This window comes from Synchiropus splendidus, chromosome 7 (assembly GCF_027744825.2).
Source record: "Synchiropus splendidus isolate RoL2022-P1 chromosome 7, RoL_Sspl_1.0, whole genome shotgun sequence".
NCBI classification, from domain to species: Eukaryota; Metazoa; Chordata; class Actinopteri; order Syngnathiformes; family Callionymidae; genus Synchiropus; species Synchiropus splendidus.
The window spans coordinates 4,920,162-4,941,476 of record NC_071340.1 but is presented as its reverse complement, the minus strand read 5'-3'; the positions used below and the strand labels follow the sequence as shown (position 1 = coordinate 4,941,476).

Below are 21,315 nucleotides of genomic sequence, written 5' to 3'. Positions count from 1 at the left end.
GTGTGTTCGAAGTACTACCTAGCATGGTGTCTTCCATCAAATTAGTGCCCATGAGCCAAAAAATAATTTAGTCACCAGTCAGTAGATAAAGAATTTTAATCATTTGTTTTAGCATTGAAATTAACATTCATATTTTATCGAGTTAAATGCTGTTGATATGATTCTTCACAGCAACAAGGAGAACAGCAGAATGGAACTTCTTAAAATGCAAATCAAGTCGCGACAGACGCACAAATAAAAAAAGGGAGAACGAGGATATATATCGCTTCATAAAAAGCACATTCATGTTTTTGTAAGACGCTTTGGAACCACATGATTCATCCGAGAACCTCCGCACACATTCTACTTATATATTATCTGGATCTATACTTGTGCCGTTAACGTTTCACCTGCACCCGAGTAATAAATAAACACGTGATGTGATTGGTCCGTGAGGTATAAACAAAAAGGTATCAAACACAAACTCTTCCACAAAATGATTCCTTCAAACAAATACTTATTTACATGAGAGGGATGTTGTCTTGAGAAAAGCATAAACACAAGAGAGGAAGTGTTTAATTTGTAGCTCATTCAGACTGGAGACTGAAAATATGGAATCGTAATTAGCGCTCGTGTGTCGCGTTTTCAGGCTGTAAAAAGGACCAACGTCTAGGTTAACATAATTATAGCGAGATGGAATGTACACGAGGATTGTTAACACTTTTGAAAACTAACTATGAAAGCCAACTTTCTGCAAAACACTATGATACTGGTGTTTTCGTGGAATCGTCCAACGAAACAGAGAAGTGATCCCTGAAAGCAGTTAAAAACAAACTCCAGGTTCATGTTGGTCCTCTCATTTTACACCAGTCGTGCTACTTATAAGTTTCTCCTGAATTTCACTTCCTTTGAGTTAAAACAAACAATGATGATGATGATGATGATGACAAAAATGATCGACCTGTGTCAGGATCCATCTTTCCTACATCTTTAATTCAACCAACGTTCATGGGGCGGGGCTTATGCCGTTTTTAAGGGATGGTTTTCGGTAACATGACAAAAAGAGCACTTGATCAGCTACCACCCTCTAGTGGACGATCCTGGTGACGCGTCATGGTCAGGATGGACACGAAAAGAAAGAGCACTTTTGATAAAACAGGGTGTTTGCCTTCATCCTCTGTGCGTGACAGTGTGCGTCACAGTGGTGGTAGAAGCAGCATTTTGTGTCAGGATGTCTTAAAAAAGTTGGTTACCTTGATACGGACCACTGCACGATGGTTTCTCATGCTAAGAAGGCTGTTTCTTGTAGTTAAAATCATCCAACACTCCGCATGATTGTGCGCCAACCAGTCGCACCAGTCAGCCATGAGTTCCGGAGCCACTTGTGTTAAGAAAGAAGGGAATGATCGAGAGGACACCTCTCAGAGGCTCAGCGCCCCCTAAAGGCCCAATGTGGGCTCAGTCCTGTCTCATAGAACCCAGGCGAGATCCTGGCGTGAAAATCAAGCATCCACTTTCAGAAGAGCGCCTTCGAACCCTGGTTCTCGAACTCTGACCAGGCGTCGTTGAGCTCCATGAAGATCATCTTGGCGTACTGCTCGTAGGGCTGACCAGTCGCCTGCGGAGGACACAAGCTGTTCTTATTGAACTGACGGACAGCTGATGATCAAACCAAGTTTAGGCTCACCTTGTCCGGGTGGACGACCAGCACAGCCTTCCTGTAGAACTTCTTCACCTGGTTTGGGGTCAACAGGTCAGCCATGCTGACGGGGGACCAACGTGTCTCCCCCTCCCAAAGCACAGTGTGCAGCGTCGACAGCAGGGCTCGGATGTTCCGCTCCTTCCCCTCGATCCAGTCGAGGATCTACAAACACACATGGATGAAGACTTGAGGTGCACAATGTGCTGTTCTGACCAGATGTGAGCAGTGACCTGGAGTTTGAGCGGGTCTGTGTCTTTGGTCAACTCCTGCCTCCTCATCTCTGCAATGGTCCGCGGTCCTTTCCTGTCGGGCTTGGAGGCGAAACCCTGCGTGGACAACAGATCCTCGAAATCGTCCTCCTTCACTTTCGGTTTGGGGCCTGCAGAGAAATCAGACCCATCTCAGTATGTGGAGTGATGCAGACAGTCGAAATAAATCGGATTCAGAAGTTGCTATAAACGCGCACCAAATCCTGGTCCTCGAACACCACGCTCCTCCCTGCCTCCGATCACACTGGAAAAGTTGAGGTTGTAGTTTGGTTTTGGGGGTGGGGCGGCAGGCTGGGGGGTGGGTTTGGGTCCAGGCTGAGGGTTCTTTATCGGTGCAGTGCCAGACCTTCCATGCTGCCAGGGCTGGGCGTGAGGCTTCGCAGAGGAGGAGGATGGTGCAGCCTTACCACCAAAAGACAAGTGACCGCTGCTAGACCCTGAAACAGCCGACCACAGGTCAGTAACACAGTCGTTTCACTTTCTTAATGGAGATTTTACCTGACAAGGAGGAGCTGATGTTTCCTAAATCAGCAAATGGGTCGAACGTTTGGGACTTCGCTTTGGACATGGATGACATTCCAGGAGCTACGTACAAAATTCAAAATTACACAATCAATAAAAGAACATCACATTCCTACTTTCATTTCAATTCATAGTTTAAAAATGCCATTACAAAATATGGTAAGATATAAAGATATAAAATATGTATACGTTATTAAAAAGGTTGTGATGTGGGGCAAACCCATTGGTGACTGGTTCAAGACAGTGACTAAGAAATACTCCAGAGCCAAGTGTTGCCCCAGTGATAACAGAAAAGGCGCCTCACCTGTGGTGGTGTGTGTGGGCTTGCTGGCGGAGGAGCTTATGCCCACCGACGTCCCAGCCGTCCAACTGTCCCAACCCGCAAGCAGGTCCGGCTGACTGGCCGATGACGTCATCTTGGGAGGATCTTTCACCACCTTGTCTTTAACGACACATCAGTGTTGGTGTGATCACGTTCAACATGGCGACTGCACTGAAACACTCACTGAGGTTGAAGAGGCTACTGTTGGCTGCAGGTGCCGTGTTATTGTGAACTGACCCGAAGCCACTCACAGAGGAACCATCTGATCCCAGCAAGTCTCCAAACAGGTCCGGACCCGAGGCTTGTTGTGATGAGCCGGGGCTGGAGTCAGAGCCCATACCGAAGGGGTCAAAGAGGTCGCCCGTAGCTGCGGCATAGACCATAGAACATTTAGGCTCACATTAAATGACAGAACTCGGTAGAGGCTCACGTTTGGTATCATGGGCGGCCCCGCTGGTCGGCCCACTGAAGAACAAGTCTTCCTGTACAGCTGTGTTCTGTCCACTGGGAGGGGTGAACAGGTCATTGAGGAGGTCACTAGAGGCAGCTTTCAGACCTCCAGTGGTGGCTGCTGGTGTTTGCTGGTTTTCACAGTTTAACCCCAGGAGGTCTGCTGTGTCCCCAGACAGGGAGTCATCAGCAGCAGGGGGAATGCTCTGTAGAGGTGGACAATGTCAGAACAGCCCTTGCAGATTGAAGTGAAAAGTCCATTACCTTCCTTACCTGGAAGTCAGCATCAAATAAGGGCTCGCTGGGGTCTCGAGATAGCGGCTCGCCACTGGGGGCGGAATAAGAGTATGACTCCTCCTCTGACCGGTCGCTCAGGTCGTCCATGGATCGTCCTCCGTGCATGTTTGGTGCTTCCTGAGGACTGTTGACGTCTGCACACAAGACAGGACTCAGCTGTGTCTGATATAAAATTCATTTTGATGGAAAACCAGCATGGACTCAAATAACTAACCTTCCCAATCCAGTGTTTGGAAGAAATTGTTGGCGTTGGTGTCAGTGCTGGCAGGTGACTCTGGTTCTGTCATAGGGGAGCTAGTTGGAGGCTGGGTCAACTGTGGCACCTCAGAGTCGTAGAACGCAGAGGTCCCTGGCTGACGTGGCAGCTCTGGTTTGCCTGACGGCCGTAAAGAGGTCTCACAAACAATCTAATGAAAAACTCAAGTCACACTTGCTCACCAAACTTGCTAAGGATTTCCTGCTGCTCGTCGCGTGACGAAAAGAGGATCTTGGGGTTGAGGCCCTTGGTCTGGAAGCCGTCCCATGGGGGGGTCTTGGTGCTGGGTCTGTCTTTGGGTTCCACTTCAATGTCCAGGTTCACCTGGAACAAGTCCGGGTACTTCTCCTGGATGTCACAGGCATCCAGATCATACCTGGCAGCAGGAGAACAGAGAGGCAAAGATCACACCTCCTGCATGCAATCTTCAGTCATCAGAAACATACTTTGCAAACTTCACAGTGGTAGCATTTCTGGGGACAAAGCCGGTGTGGAACTGGATCTGGAACATCTTCATGGAGGCCATCTGAAACATGATCAAGACCATAATGGAGATGTAGACATCACTTCTATTACATCAACTTTCCTTCCATGCTATCGTTTCTTTTCCTTGGTTGACCATTTTTGGCATACAACCTAATTTTGCAGCGTGTTCAGAGTTTTTATGGACAGAGTTTCTTAATGCAGAACAGGTGGATCTTGTTGACTCTGTTAGGGTGAGACCTTCAATTCCCAGTGGAATGCTTTGCAGAAAACTGTGAAGCTGCCAGAATGAAGGTCAGTTTGAAGTGCCACAGATGGTGATCTGTGCTGAAGAACGAGTTGAGCCCAAAGGCAAAGCTCACCACAGACTGGTGAGATGTTCAACTGGTAGGCATCATCTACACAACTAGATTTCATTCCAACTGTTTCTCCAACATATTGACAGGTTGAGAAGATCTGGACATGAAGTAGGCCTGCAGGCCAGCTAGACCACAACAAGAATAAGTGTCTTCTGCAAATTTGGACAATGATCATGTCTGAGGTAAAATGGCAGATAAACACAACTTAATAAAAAACAATACTGATACTAATACATCAAATATATACCTTTGCCTGTAGTCGTCCTCCTAAAGTGGATCTTGCATGATAGATGACCACCAGCACGTCTCCTTGGACTGTCACATCCAAGGGAATCTCTGCTCTCCCGTCCTCCATCTTAAAATCCCTTCCACCGAAACCCAAGTCACAGTTAGGCACATTTTTCACGATGTCCGGTTGGCACTAAATGGCCTGTGCTTACTTCATTCGGTCGTACTCCTGTGATGTGGTCAGGACCCTCTCGTCTCCAACATAAACCTCGCAGAATGGCCGGCACCCATTGCGCTGCTTGTTGAAAAGCGGCACAGGCGTCATGATGATGGAGCGGATCCTGATGGGCTTGCAGTGAGGGATGATGGGCTCCTCTGCCATCATGTCACACATGTACTCAATGTATCTGACAGAAGGAGAAATAAGTTAAGTGACATAATGCGTTTGGGGAAATGGTGGATGTGTACCTCTTGTGTGAGGGGGCGATGCCGGGCGGGCAACGCTTCATGGAGAACATGTAGACGGCTGCCTCTGCGGTGGTGAAGAGACGACAGAAGCACAAGAAGGAGCAGACTGCGACAGCAGAGGCCGCCCTTCCATCCTGCAGCCACAAGCACAATCATCAGCTTGGCAACTGACACGGACAGGAGACCACGTACCAGGCAGTGCACGATGCAGAGGTTCCTCTGGTCCTGCTTGAGCCACAGATGCATGTTTTTACACACACTGTACAGGCTGCGCAGGTTTGGGGCGCGACGCAACTGCCAGTTGCACTCAGACACCTGCACAGTTTAAGAATTTATGAACCTGGGCCACTACAATTTCTGTGAGGGCTTGAGTAGCATTAGTCACAGTTGCCTGGCAAATGATGAGGCATCTATCAATTCATCAGTGTTGGCTCTAAGTGTTTTTATTATTTATTGTATTAAGTAAAGTAAAATTCACAACAATTAAGCAACAAGAAGTAGAGCAAAGAGGATACACAGCTTCTAAAATGGTGGCGAAAAAAGGCACCAAGTGACAAAAAAGTGGCTGAACAATGTTGTGTGGTCATAATGTTAAATCAAATTACTACTGATAGTGAACATACTCGGTTGTGGAATCGCGACGGCCTGTATGAGCGCTTGGAAAGGTTGTACACGGCATAGTGGCCAGCGTGCCGTGAATCCAAGAACAGCCGGACATCCTCAATGTTGTTCTTGATGGCTGACTCCACGCCCTCAGCTGGGAAGGACATGACTGCACGCACACCAACATCTGTGAGCAACCACCTTAATTTCATTCATGATCAAGGGCACTTTCTTTACTGACCTGCAATCCTGGAGGTGATATAGGAAATGTCCAGGTCTCCTTTGGCATAGCTGACAGAGAAAGACAGTTGAGTGAATTCAAGAGATGAAAGACAACTAGGAGACAGTCGGTCGGTTCTTCAAACTCCACTGCTAAATCTGTACAGCCATCAATTAAGATAATCCATCATCCGTACGTGTCAATGAAATACTGTTGATAGTTGAGACATAAGCACATGGACCGATACCGTGCGTCACAACATACATCACTTGAAGAGCCACAGCTCAAACCAAACCAATTTGAAGAAACAGTGTTTAAATGGTTATCATGTGGTGTGACACGATTCAAAGTTAGTCGAATACACATTAATACGATCTTAACTCTTGTGTTTCTTGAGTTCTATTATCAATCACACAAGAGATTGTTGTGTTTTCACAAATATTTTAAAACAATTTTAGAGATGGAATGCATAGATGTCCAGTTTTCCCTCTGAAACAAGGGCACGTCAGCAATGCTTCAATATCAAAGCACATAAAAATGGCACAAGGTAATACATCTGAAGAATACGTGCAACTGGTACATTTACAGTATTTCACTCAACTACATGAATTTGCATGCAGTGGATCGAGACTGTCAGCTGCTGAGCATTGTTGAAGGTGATGCTCAGACAGCTGTCCCCCCCCCACCGTTAGCCTCATATGGCATGACAACCAAAAAGTTAATCTTTATCCTGCAGATGGTGCCACATGAAGTTCATTTTCAGAACTCAACCCTCCTACTTTAATTCCTGTAAATGTGGAGGTTCAACTTGTTCATTGAACAGTAATTTAAATGAACCAACAAGACAGCTATTGAGTTGGAGGAGCGTTCAACAGGTTTTGGGACACGGTAAGCATGAGTGTGCATTCCAGAGTGGTCCTGAAGAACCGAACACACCATCAAACCACTAGTTGACTAAAAAAAAAACGTGGGATGCAAATCCAAGATGCAACAAAAAAAACATACGCTGATCCAGAAACAAGTTCCATTGAGCGAAACCATAACGGGAATACAATATGAAGAGAACTGTGCTGAAACGTATCAACATAACAATAAGATAACTCCTGATCTGCTGTTCCAGCTGAAATGTAATGATTTAATGGCCTTCTGATTTTCATCGGCCATCATCTCTTTACATATCAACAATTCACCCTGACGTCAACAAAAAGAAACAAAAACAACATTCTGCAGCAGATTAAAATACATATACTGTATAATATGTAAATATATATTATATACACAAAGTCAATGCCAAGCAGGGGCAGCTACATGATAAGGAATGTTTGGATGTAATGTTGATGGTTTAGTCAGGTTTTAGTAGGCAGATCTGCTATATGACTAAATCAACCTTGAATCGAAACATGCTGCTTCTGATGCTCAGAATAAGTTTCAATTACTGAATTTGTGATTTCCACACATTCATGCTGGTGGCGTTAGCTGGGATGACTTTATTAGTCACTCTAGATCGCACGAGAACTACAGGAACACACACACAGGAGCACAAACATAGCCCCATTCATATTTACCTTGTTGTGCTAGGTGACGAAACGTATGGAAACAATGAGGGACAGAGAAACAACAAAAACAAAGAACATAAAATGAAAACAAATGAAGCAACAAATATGTACATGATATGAAGTGCAAATAAAGGACTTAACAGTAACGACCAGGAGAACACAATGTGAACATGGTTTTCCCCTATGGCACACAATTCTTTTTTATATCAATATGGTTATAAATGAACAAAATTATTGTCAAGGAAGAAAAACAAAACTTTCAAATTTGCTCAGTCTTGACTTATGAGATATAGAATGTTTTGTTGCATAAGATCAAGTTGTGTGTCGTTCAGTGTTGATAAACACTGATGAGATTCAGTTTGTGTGTAGCTGTTGGACAAATATTAATTTCTTTCATTGAGCTCTGAGTCGGTTGGCACCCAAAACATGAACATTACAAACGAAGACGGTTCTCTGTCTCCTCTCTCAATAACAGTCAGCGTCCCAAGTTAGAGGAGCAGAACTGAATGTAGTTTTAGAGTCATAACCAATGTGATGGAGATGCTAAAAAAATATGCTAAATAAAAATAAATAACGATATAGAAGAGGACATAAGTGGTCAATTGGCCCATGTGGTGAAATTGAACACTTCATGTGTCATTGCAATGGCGCACTAAAAACGAGACACAGCGCACAAGAGAAGTGGACATAGTTAAAAAACTGATTCTCTCTTGCCGGTATCTCATGAAAAATGATTGGAAAGTGCTTCAAATGAGAAGTGACAATTTACTGTATAGTACACATGGAACACTGAGTCTACTGACATCACAAGTGACAACAGTACCTGCGCAGTTGTTTCAGAACGCCTGATTGATGGTCTTCTCACCCACTCCACAGTGAACTCACTATTTTCTTGTCAACCAAATATCTGACTTATTGAATAGTGTAATAATCACACAATACAAATCACAATCACAATGTGTTGCCAAGACTTCTAAAGGATTAAATGGAAATAACTGTATGTGAAATTATGGCAAACGTGCATAATTCCATTTCACATTCACTGTGGAGCCAGTATGAATCAGCAGTATTAATTGTGGTAATGAAAAAACATCAAACATCGTCGACATCAAAATGAAGGCGACGACTGACCTTGCTACTGATTGGATGACTTTAGATGACGTGTCCTTGATGTTGGTAAGGAACCTCTCAGTGCCTCCTCTCAAGATGTCCAGGATTCCAGTGCCTGACTGATCAGGGTCATAGATGCCTGCAGCACAGGGAATACATATCTGATTGTGATCACTATTGTCATGAATAAGTTGTGAATAATTCTTCACTCTTGCCATGCTTATGTTACACTGTATATCACATTGTCAGCTCATACAATTGAACTGCTCTGAGAGCTTGCCCTCACCCCTCAGCAATGCATAACAATATCAATCTCACACAAAAGAAAAAGTTTGATGGTGGGATTACAAAACACACTTAAATGGTTCAGTTGCATTAGTAGAAGGTGAAATAATGAATATAAAAAGTGAACATTAGCTGTCACTGAGACAGATGGTCACCAGACTGCACTAATCTTCTTTACACAAGTGTTGGCAGCAGTGTGGTCTCACAAAGTCAAGTTAAATAACCCGTCCCCTCCTACTTATGACCAGTACTCTGTATTTTTGCCTGTTGAAAAAAAATAAATATGAATTTTCTTACAACTTGATTACTGTCTATGACCACCCATAAAGACTCAGATATTTAGTACATGTTTAAATGAATCATGCACTCATGACTAAATCAACTAAATCATCATCACCCAAATGTGTTTATGATGCCCATGCACCCCTTTACTACTATTAATAGAAGGCACTTAGTGACACTCGTGACTAATATATTTTTGTATAGTTTTGTGTGTCTTTGTGTGTGTGTCTCAGCACCCCAATAACGCTCCAATGTAGTCTCCAGCACCATACTGTGGGGAGTGGACAATTCTAACACAATCAGTCACAAAACACTGCCATCTGCCACACACACACACAGTGTCCACTTGAGTCGTTTAAAATAATTGTCATCAGTTAGAAAAACACAATTTTTGTGTGAAGGAGAGGCCAAAATGCCCAGAAATACATGTTTTTTTTCAAAAACCTACAGACAAGGGATCACTATCTGTCTTTTCATTCCCTGGTTATTTCTCAACCAAATAACCGACCAGAAGTATATTGTAAGTTTGAACTGATTTGAGGACTGTCTTCATGTTGAAAAAAAGAAACAATCAGAATTGCATGTTAGGTATATTGATAATATCAGAATCCATTTATTTCCATGCCCTACATGTAAAGCAGCATCTCCTGCTGGGTGACTAAACATTGGAGTGTGAACTATGGCGAAACTGTGGTGAACATATAGCATCTATACGGACAGGACACTGATAGTAAATCAAGGAAAACAGAGCACCTATGTAGCTTGAACATGTCTCACAGTCAAAGAATAAAGATGAAAAAATTGTGACAGCACTGCAACCACAATTTTAGAGTTGGCTGTCATAACATCGACACAGTCTCCGTATCAGAGCACAAAACCACTGCAAACAGCTATTAGTAGAAACCAGCAGATATTCTTCTGGTTACCATCAAAGTCAAAAGAAGGCTCCTGAGGCCTCAGTGGCAAACCGGTGGTCATAATCAGTTTAACTCAATCACAGGCTGTGAGATTATAAAGCAGCTGGTAGAAACGTCAGAACTGCACAAAAATACTACAGCAAACACCGGCCGTTATTTACCTGCGTTGTTGTGGACGTTGTGGAACTGCATCGGGGGCTGAGCTCCGTTGTTGCCGAAACCTCCATTCTGCTCCAGTAGCTGAAGAGATTCATAGCCATCATAAACTGGACGCCAGCAGTAATACGTACTCAACATAACTGTCAACACCACCGGCTATGTCAGTGGTGACAGTGCTGACATAGCCGAGTAAAAAAAAGTTTAAATTATTATCCAAAAACAATACAAAGAACAAGAAATGCTTCTTTTCCTCAACCAGCCTCCGTCAAGCCTCAGCTCGTCTGTGCGGACAGGCAGCAGAGGGGGGAAATGCGAGGATGATAATCACCTTATGTCCAACAGGGAAACCCCTTTTCAGCCTTAATCAGATCAGTGGTTGTCAAATCAGCGTTCACTTGGCGCGCAGGCGATGTCGAGGCCAGTTAAGAGACAAATATCCACATAGAAAATAACGCCAACTACAGTAAATAAAAAATGGCTTTCACTGCTTGGGACCACTGGGCTCACAAATGAGGATCAGCAACTCCCAGTTAGCAGCAGGAATCAAGCACTCCCCTCAGTCTAGTGGTGTGGAGATGTTATAGTGAATCAATTATATCAATTATATATATTATATCCAATCCTTTGCAGGGAGTCCAAACAAGCTCCATGACTAACTGACAAGAAATGTGTTGCTCCTCAGTATTCATGACACAGGTGTCTGCTTTTTTGAAGTTTGGAGACTTTGGAACACAAAAGAAGTGGAAATAATGTGTGAACCCTGGTTCAAATATAGCAGGTATCAAAATGATTCTGTAGTTGACAGCGTTTTTTGGCAATAATTGGTAGAAAGGTCTCATGCAGGATGGACCAGCTCCTTCAGTGACATTTGCGCTAATTCAGGGCTTTACAATTAGATTAGATTACATGGCTTTTATTAGTCCCATAGTGAGGAAATTCAACATAGCTTTATTGTTATTAGCTAGTAAGCATTCAGCGAGCTGCTCAAGAGGTCAAAATTAAATGTTGAATCTGTGGTAACTCACAGGTTGGTACCTGGAATTCAATAAACTGACTATGTCTATATATTGATAAACCATTAGGCTCTGTGGAGAGACATGACTGAAACCCTGAAGTGTTTATAACATCAGAATCCGCTTTGTTTAAATCACAACCTTTCCTGAGGATTTGTCCTAAAGTAGCAGGATTTTAGGATTTATGCTGAGAATCTTCAGAAGCTGAGGCAGATTACATGGTCATGACCACAGTCCCTGGAGGGCATTGAGGGGGAGTCATTGTGAGCATCAAACCACCAGGAGTGCAACAGTGACCGACCTCTGCACTCGGGGCGATTCATAACTCTTCGTCTGAACAACCTCTTGAAATTGAATGTGTCAGACTTTTGAAAAAAATGTTATTCAAAACACATAACACATAATCAATGAAGGGGTTCAAAGGAATTTTCTGAAGACACCTCTGTGATTGGAGACTTGGGGTTCACATTGCGAGCTGCTGCAATCTCCTGGAGATGGTTGACTAGTTCAGTGATAGACAGCCGATCCTCCGGGTTGACTTTCAACATGGATCCTGGACAATAGGAAGACCACATGACATGATAAGAAAGAGGGAGTTGAATGAGATGGAGGACCATGAGGATCATTAAAGAAACCTGTGTGTTTGTTAATAAGAAGTGCAGCAGGAAACAGGTACATCAAAAGATTAACACATCTTAATAGGCAGTCGTGTTTAGCGTGCCCTTTTAAGTACCGTAGACATACGAGTATGAAGGTCTCACTTACGTATGAGTTCATGGTAAACAGTGTACTTGACATCGTTCTGAGGAATGGAGTATTTGCCATTTACGATCTGCAGCTTGGCTCCATCCTCAAATGGATGCTGCTTGAAGCATAGCAAGTAGAGGATGCAACCCAGGGCCTGAAAGAGAACGATAATCATTGTCAAATTATAGAATCATCAGAGTAACATCACCAAGTTCAATAACACCGAGCACAATCTGACCCAGATGTCTTGTTTTTCATTTATAGGAAAGTTGGAATACAGGTCAATCATTTCCGGGGTCCTGTATGCTGGAGTGGTGTTTCTTGTGATCTACAAAAAAAAGAACAAAAAACATGTTTAAATCACAGGCTGTGTTGAACCACTAACAACTGACAGTCGTAGAACAGGAATACGAACAGCCCTCACAGGCCTCATCCCCCCCCCCCCGTGGCATCTGTTGGCTCTGAACTCAAGACACTGCTGACAATCAGGTTAATAAATTCTACTCCTAACTCTAGGGTACATGTGACTGTTACTGAGGTCATCTGCTACATGTGCAAATCATGTCAATTTAATTAACCAGATCAGCTTCCTCTGACTCCAGACCTCAATTGAATTAAAGCGCCATTTTTGTCTTCAGAGAGAAAAAAAACAATCGCCCTCTCAGTTTGGGAAAGCAGTCATGTTGTCCAGGTCATTCACAATGAGTGTAAAATATAAAGTGAGTGGAGTGTTCACCAACTTCACCTCGTCCTCCACCATCGACCTCTTCTGTGCAGACCAGCTGTAGTCAGGGTAATGTGACACTGTGGTGGCACTGCCAAAGTCGCAAAGCTTGATGGTGCCCTGGTTACTAATCAAGAGGTTTTCAATCTGCAAAAAAAGAAGAGTGGAGATGTGCTCACAGATTCACAGGTAGATGCTTTGCCTTAGACAGAAAGGCAAACCTTGAGGTCTCTGTGAATGACTGGAGGTTTTTGTTTGTGCAAGTGCTCCACAGCGCGGCACGCCTGGTAAAACACTTTCAACACTGTGTCACATGACAAAGGTGCCCTCTGCTCTACTCGTTTCATAAAGTCGACCAGCTGACCTGCAACACAAAAGGTGCAACAGTTAGATCAGATCTAACTCTTCATCACAAAGTCACCAGCTGTTTGATGGCTGGAGACACAATACGTATCATAATTTTGATTTTGTTATACCACAAAAAAGGTTGTAATCACAGAAATTTAGATTGAAATACATAGATTAAATAGATTTTTAAAAAATCTTTCACATTGAGTATTAAAACTGAGAAAATGGTGTGTTGTGGGATGCTCACATTGTACTACCAGGGAGAGAATTTTGAGAAATCCCCTGGATTTTAGATGGAGAGAATTCATTTTCACGTGTGAGCACCAGCACTGGTTGAAAGACGGTGCAGACTAAAATGCTGGTTGGTGATCACTTTCAAAGGGCTAGGTGTGTGAATTCAGTTGATGGAAGTGCAACTGCAGTGCAACATAATTTTGTAGACAATCAATGGGAGGAAAAAGATGAGTGATGAGATGAACAGGGACTTGTGAGACTGTCAACTCATGAAATAATTCCGTTCAAATGACTGAATAAAAAGTATTACATAGCATACATTAATGGTGGTTCAAAGGGACAGAACAGTGAATGAAGCAGCAGACGAGAAGATGACAAGTCGAAAGGGAAAGCAGCTGTATAGGCAACAAGATTACATCATCAAAATTACTGCTTGGCACACCAGAAACAGTAGTGAGAGCAATTCAAACATCTCTATAACAGAATCCGGCCAGTCTGGTTTCCTAACAAACAAGCAGACAGATGGGGTCATGCCCGACGACAAGAGGAAGAAGAGCAAAGCAGGCTACTCTGAAGTTTCATCACCGCAGTTGATAAAACAGCCAGAGCAAATGATTACCGCTGCTGAGAAGTCACACTGATGAAAGCAATGGTACTCACCTTGGCAGAGCTCTGTAAGGATCAGGAACTCTGCCTGTCCTGTGTCCGACTCTTCTTTGCTGATAGAGGCAGCGGAAGAGAACTGGACTACATTTGGATGACCTGACAATTTTTTCTACAGGGCAGAGAGGTCAAGGAACAAATCTGGGTTCATTGAGAGCAGCTAGATTTTGAAAAAACAACAACATGTTCATGTATACACAACAGTGTTGTATGTAAACATCACATGGCCTCATTACAGTAACAACAAACAAGGCATTTCCACATTCTGGATAAAATAAGAGTAAGGCAGTATGCCTCCTGCGCATCTTGAGAATCTCTGATGAGGATACCATGAAACAGACTTCTTGTATGATTTCTTTGTTCTTCTCTTCCTCATTGGACAGCAGCCTCTGGAACACAAAGATTATCATTATCATCTTTAACCATCTAATTTATCAAACACCTAAAATTCTTTAAATGTCTAATTGTTTAGAAACTATTGTCATATCAGACAATGAGGAAATGAGTCGTACAAATGTGGTACAAAAGTACTTGTTAATAAATTACTTAATGCTAAGGTTCTAGATATAATGTTGAGCGCATATAATGCTCCCCTCAATGGGACTACACATCAACCCTTCCCCCAGAGGGAATGCAAATTATTCCAATGAAGCCCAGTGAGAGGAAACTCACCAGCCAAGAGGGCATAAGAATTCCACACTATGCGCTGCCAGCCACAGCTCTGTGTACGGACATGTGCTGGTCCCTAAACCACTACGCAAACATGGAGTGCCAGCACAGTCTCCACACTTAAACCCCATTGAGCTGGTTTGGGATGAAATGGACAGAAGAGTGAAAGCAAAGCAACCCACAAGTGCCACACATTTATGGGAACTTCTGCAACAGACGTGGGAAGAACTTTCTGAAGAATATTGAATTTCTATTGTAGAAAGAATGCCTCGTGTGCGTTCAGCTGTTATATCTGCCAAAGGTGGCTACTTTGATGAGCCAACAGTTTAGAATACATTTTGGTCTATAAATTGATTCCATCATTTCTTTTTTGACTGCAATTGCTGCTTTTGTACTATGCTTTCATGTCTGAGTGCAATGAGACATTAAACGGCATGATTTTCAGTAATGAACATCATCCTTTCACACTTCAGTATATTTTAAGGTGGCATTAGAAGGGTATCTTAAGTAATCACAAGTTCAATAAATAAACATTCTAAGATGTGTATCTGAAAAATGCAGGTTAATGCAGACAGACTGTTTTCTACACACAAACAGAACATAAATTAAAGAGAATGGAGTATTAAAATGTATAAGCAAAGACAATCACACAAAGAACATCAGTTGCCAAGCAGTGTGCCCAGGAGTTAAGGTAGGGACGCACTGATTCTGGTATCGGGTATCGACCCGATCGAGCCTCTAAATACTTTATACTGTATTGGAAGCCCACGTATCGGTATAGGGACCATAAAGTCGGATCGGTGCATTCCTAGTGTAAAGTGGATGGTATTGATTTTCAGGGCACTCGTAAATTAGGACGATTATATTGCAGGACGAATTAAATGCTTATCTTCAGTTTGCTGTAGGGAAGGGCGATATCATATAGTTCACGATACACCGGCAAAACAATGTCCACGATGAGAATTTTACATATCACGATAAATTCAATAAACACACGGCTCATGCGCTGCATTGAACGAGCATACATGAACATGACGAGACCCTAATGGTGCGCCGCGCTGTCCAGCTCCACAGCGTTTGACTGCCGACACTGGCGTGCAACAGCTGTGGGGAGTTTGGCTGTTCGTTTTAAACTTATTTTTAATACAGCAAACTTTTGATAATGACATTGGTCGACTCTGAGTCTCTGGATACCGATACGTGTTTATTGTGATCCAGATCGGTGCGTTTTATGAGATCGTGTGGTCCGAAAAGGTTGTTTGACAAGCTTGTCTGTCTTGGTTCATATTAACACATGCAGGATCACCTGCAGCGTTGGCGCATAAGCAAAACACTTTGTTGAAAATAGTTGGATATTCGACCGACATCTGCTCTGGTGTTGGTGGTGGCATCCTCTTCCCAATTAGGGTTTACTGATCGTGGACACACTCTTATAGGCAGCGCTAATGCTACAACCCAGTATTAGCTAGGGACCATTAACAAATTCTGATACGGTCAAAGTATTCATGAAATCATTAAACATGCCAATGAAAAACCACTTCAGGAGGGAGAATTGTGAAAAGGTATTTCATCACACCAGACAAGGGAAAGACAATTTGTATAATGATTTCGAGAAAATAATAATAATCTAAATGATTTATTCACATAATTTCTAATATTTCTTCAAATGCATCTAGGAAATGTGTCCAGATGGGTCCACAGTTAAAGTAAACTGTTAAGAGACATGAGATACATTGGGGACAGCAGACAGACGGCTCAATTTAACCTCTAAATAAAACTGGCAGAGCAGTGGGTCAGACACAACTGGGTTCTACGAGAGACGTGAAAAATTGAATTTCTCATCTCAACACTTAGTTAACTATTAAATCTAAGCATAAAGAAATTATGATGTTGGAGATAAAACTCATCAAAAATTACAACATTTATCATGATTTTTTTTTGTCCATATCGCCCATCCCTAGTTTGCTGAGAGTGACAACAGACCACCGTTGATTACGTCCATCAATGCACACGAGTGCGGTGATGAAAGGCAACTTGGTTATATTACATTTTCCATGACCAAAAAAATGAAATCCATTCCATTACCAGCAGCTAGTCCGTGTTTCTTGCACTTAATACAAAAACATGACTAAAAACAGCATGGTCTGCTGAAATTATGTTATTGCGTAACACAAAACAGCAGGTCATTTTATGTTACATTACATTCCTGGGGCAGTTCAAGCAGGAAGTTCCAGAAAAGCAAATGCAAAAGACAGAAAGTGTAAGGCACATGTTCACCTTCAGTGCGTAATCTTTTCCACTGCTCATGTCCTGGGCTTCATACACGAAAGCGAAACCACCTGAGAGACATAGAAAGAGGAACAGAGGTTAGGCCAAAACAAAAAAAAGTGAGCAGACGCACTTGGCTACTTAAACAACATCACTTGAAGACAGGTTGCCACAGAGAGATTTGAAAAACTACACGCTAACTAATGCACAACTCAGAATTTATTTAGAAGCCAGACGTGCACAACACTAAAATGTATGAATGTACCGAAATGAAAACTTGGCTTAATACCAAATAACTTAACTTAATAGCAATTGTGATTGTTAGACTTTATTGACATTTTTTTTATTGCATAAACGGTCCTGAACATGTTTGATACAAGTTTTCAATTGAATAAATAAGATGATTGAATATTTTTGACATCATTTGACATTGATGACTCTTCACCACTGAAGCCAAATGTTGATTCTATCCATTATATTCTGTGCATCCCTATAACAAATGTGGAATGGATTTCCTCAAGTGAGACATGCATTATGCCTGTCATGTCTCTCACCAATGTCCAGGAAATCCAATCCATAGTTGCAATGAGCTCGCAGAGCAGCTGACTGGGAAGAGATTTCAGCAGAAAAAACAAAGCTCAAATTCGGCTCTTGGAACGGTCATCGCGACCGGTTGGATTGGCAATTCCTGATCCATCAAAACGTTGGTTTTGGACCCCAATACCGATACTGGAAGGGATCTGCCCCATCACTACCTTGAAGGCCATGTATTGGGATACACATGTATCGCAATAAGTATCGTATCGCGAGGTTGTGGCAATACCTCGCCCCTTGAAAGTGTACTGATAGAGAGGAGGACAGTGAGGCAGAGGACCTCTGTGAAGAGTAGTCATTTCCCATCATGATGCTGCTGAGGAGTTAAATTAGGTAGGTTTGTAAGTATTTTTGTTTAATTTCTTTCAAGAATTCTTTAAAGCTTAACGTCACTTCAATGCTTAATGCAGCTGTAGACATTTTGTTAGCTTTCCCACAAGGACAAACTATTAAATGATATTTGAAATACCAGTGCACTATAATTTGTGACAAATACTCTCTTACCATCTTCTGAATATTCTGGCCAATGCATTGGCTGATTGACTAGCTCCAGCATCAGATGTACGGATGAATGAGCCACGTAAAGGACTGCTGACGATGTTGCTGGTGGAGTTCTACACAGCCATCATCGAGTCCATCCTCACCTCCTCTATCACTGTCTGGTACAACAGCGCCACCTCCAGGGACAACGGCAGACTACCGGGCATTGTGCATTCTGCTGATAAGCTGATCGGTTACAGACTGCCACCTCTACATGACCTATATGTCTTCAGGACCCAGAGACCTGCAGGTCGGATCAGAGCCGACCCATCTCACCCTGGTCATGGACTGTTTGTCCCTCTTCCCTCTTGCAGGAGGCTGCGGTCGATCCACAACAGAACTTCTCTTCTTAGGAACAGCTTCTTCCCCTCGGCCTTCAGACTGATTAATTCGTGAACAGCCCTTGTTGTTTGTGGGTTATTTATTGATTAGTTACTACTCGTATTACTGTTTATTTGTATTCATTTTTTATTATTATTATTTGTAGTAGTAGTAGTATTAGTATGTTTCTATTCATGATTGCACGTTATTCCAAAGCACCTTCCTAGTTGATGGCATCCTCACTAAGCATGGCAACAAAGCTGATTCTGATTTTAAACAGAAGAATGTCTCTAATAGTTGGTTAGAGAATTAATTTATTGAATCATTTACTTACGCCCTGTACTGTTGTGAGTGACATCAGGATGTTTGTTAGGTGCACAACCACACAGGTAATGCTAATCCCCTGTGGAGGGGTGCTTTTTTAACTGCTTTACTTTATGTCATTGATCACTTTTCGGACGTCTTTATACGAGACCTGACTCATACTGGCCGCGGGCAGATCACGTGAAAAACCTACCAGTATACAAAAGTGATGGTTAACTAATGCCAATCGGTTCTTAAATGAATAGGCAAATCAACTGGTTGTTATTCTGGGCAGAACTCGCTGATGTTGTTAGCATGTTAGCCTACTAGCTCAACAACACACCACCACCATAGTTAGCATTTATGGTTTGTCTTTACAATCTTACCTTCGGCTATCACCCTCTTTATCCTCAGCTTCATGTTACCGAGTTCAACGAACTGCCCAACAAAATCGTTCTGGTCCCGGCTGGCGGCCCCAGAGGAACCAGGCCCGGCTAGGAAATCCAGTGCCGACTGAAACAGGGACATGTTCGCCAGTAGGATCGAAATTGTCGAATTTCTGCCGCCGTTGGTTGGATGTTTGGATCCACAGCCACACAACAGGCACGCACCACCCTGGTTCGACCCGTTGGTAAAGTTTAAAATGTGTTCATTCACAGGAAACCAACATCTTCTTCCAGCTGCCCAGATGACGAGGCCGCTACCATCAGCACAATCACTTCCGTAACAGGCGATGACGTCGAAGCACGACTCCGTCACGTGAGTTGGAAAGGCATTTCAATTCAACAATAAGTTACCAGTCCACAGTAGATTCATTCCATCTTACTTGATGTTGTCTTTCTTGACATTTTTTTGTAAATGTATGCAGTTATCTGTGTCATATATGGATTATGTTATGTTATGTCATGGCAATGAAGTCATAATGAGGTACAGAAGAGACAGTAGGGTTGTTATCAGGCTCACGTGTATCGGTCTCTCTCTCAGGCAGGCCGAACACTACAAGAACAAATTACCCCCAGTTACCACATTGTCCGCGTTTTCCTTATCTGTCCTATACTTCCCTCTATAGACAACCTATGGTATAGTTTTGTGCAACCGCTCCGACAGCCACCAGGACCCAACATTTGCGTGGCAGAAGAACATTTTATGCGGCTACACTTTGACGAACCGGATAGCTGTGCATGAAGTAAGGTTTACCATGCACTGCTCTGTATCGCCTACAAGTGGCAGTCGGAGGTTATTGTCTACATCATCACTGTCAACATCTTGGTCACAATACAAAAACACGTGAAATTTCAAAGTAGTGCTTTGCTTTTAATATACTACTATATAATCTCTCTCTTTCTTTTTATATGTATTATCTCTTTGTGTTCTGAAGAAAAAAGTATTGATGACAGAACAAAAAAGAAAGTAGCAGGTGGGCTTCCCTAAGCAACTGAGATCAAGTGTTTGCAAACACTTTGGAGTTTTGGAGCACTGTGGTGGAATTTTGGCATTAACTGCAGAACTGCTGTCATTCAGCGTTTGCAGTCATGAACTGCCTTTTTAAGGTCATCGCATAGCATCACAACGGGTTGAACCTCGGATGTTGACTAGGCTACCAGACGTCTAGATTTCAGTTACTTCCTTATTGTTTGTTCCTGAATTTCTCTGGGTACTACATTCTGATGTGACATCAAAAGATAAAAATAAATACAATAAAATTCCAGATGCATGGTTTTTAGACAGCACTTGCATTTCACTCTTTTGTATTCGCCACAGACATTGACTGAGGATCAATGCTGCATCAGCTTCTTGATCATGTTATATAATGTTATTAGACCGTCATGTCTTTCCCCTTTTTGAACCCATTTAGATTCATGCATTAAATATAAAAGTATTAAGCCTGACACGAAGCAGCATAGATAGATTTACTCTTCAACAAGGCACATGACAAGGGTGCGGCCTGATTCCCTCTACTCACCATCTGTAGTGAACCACTAGTCCAAATGAAGGTATTCAAGCAGATCTCAATTGCTGGTGTGTCTCTAATTAGAATTTAATTGAAGAACAGACACAGCGAAAATAAATGACAGAAATAAACGATGATTCATTCAAAGTGGCACTGGGTGAGAAAACAAATCAAGCTTTGGCATTACAAACAACATTGTTACTCACTTAAAGACTGTGGGGGGAAATGGTCCACTATATCCACTATATTCTACATATTGTATGTTCACTGGATTAATGCTCAAAATTTGAGTCGAATGTTCAACCCTGTTCTGTTTTCATTCAGGAGTTGTTGCACTAGTCTTGTGTGTTTGTGTGCGCTTGAGTTCCTTCTCATCTTCATCCTGGAATTGATATGTCCTTGTATCACGGCCCAGTGGTGGAGGCAGTGCCCCTAAATGTGGCAAATAGACATTTTAAAACAACATTTTAAAA

At 42.6% G+C, this 21,315-nt stretch overlaps 1 protein-coding gene across 2 annotated transcripts; it reads right to left on the bottom strand.

Moving 5' to 3' along the window:
* Positions 1 to 78: 78 nt before the first annotated feature.
* On the bottom strand, positions 79 to 19,639 carry gak (cyclin G associated kinase). 2 transcript variants are annotated; one of them, XM_053870973.1, is made up of 29 exons: positions 19,278 to 19,639; positions 17,143 to 17,204; positions 14,526 to 14,585; positions 14,194 to 14,308; positions 13,173 to 13,315; positions 12,973 to 13,098; positions 12,466 to 12,555; positions 12,246 to 12,381; positions 11,921 to 12,033; positions 10,470 to 10,548; positions 8,846 to 8,963; positions 6,180 to 6,229; positions 5,959 to 6,107; positions 5,528 to 5,650; positions 5,336 to 5,469; positions 5,080 to 5,274; positions 4,887 to 5,004; positions 4,244 to 4,323; positions 3,980 to 4,173; positions 3,756 to 3,917; positions 3,509 to 3,675; positions 3,225 to 3,450; positions 2,979 to 3,161; positions 2,777 to 2,914; positions 2,449 to 2,535; positions 2,148 to 2,387; positions 1,912 to 2,060; positions 1,667 to 1,843; positions 79 to 1,597 (listed from the first exon to the last, which is right to left on the bottom strand). In XM_053870973.1, exons 1-29 carry the CDS (start codon positions 19,417 to 19,419, stop codon positions 1,496 to 1,498), a joined length of 3,858 nt encoding a protein of 1,285 aa, XP_053726948.1. In that variant the 5' UTR covers positions 19,420 to 19,639; the 3' UTR covers positions 79 to 1,495. The 2 variants fall into 2 exon arrangements, with proteins under 2 accessions (XP_053726948.1, XP_053726949.1); XM_053870974.1 differs by having other exon boundaries at positions 3,518 to 3,675; positions 19,278 to 19,638.
* Between the last annotated feature and the right edge of the window lie 1,676 nt (positions 19,640 to 21,315).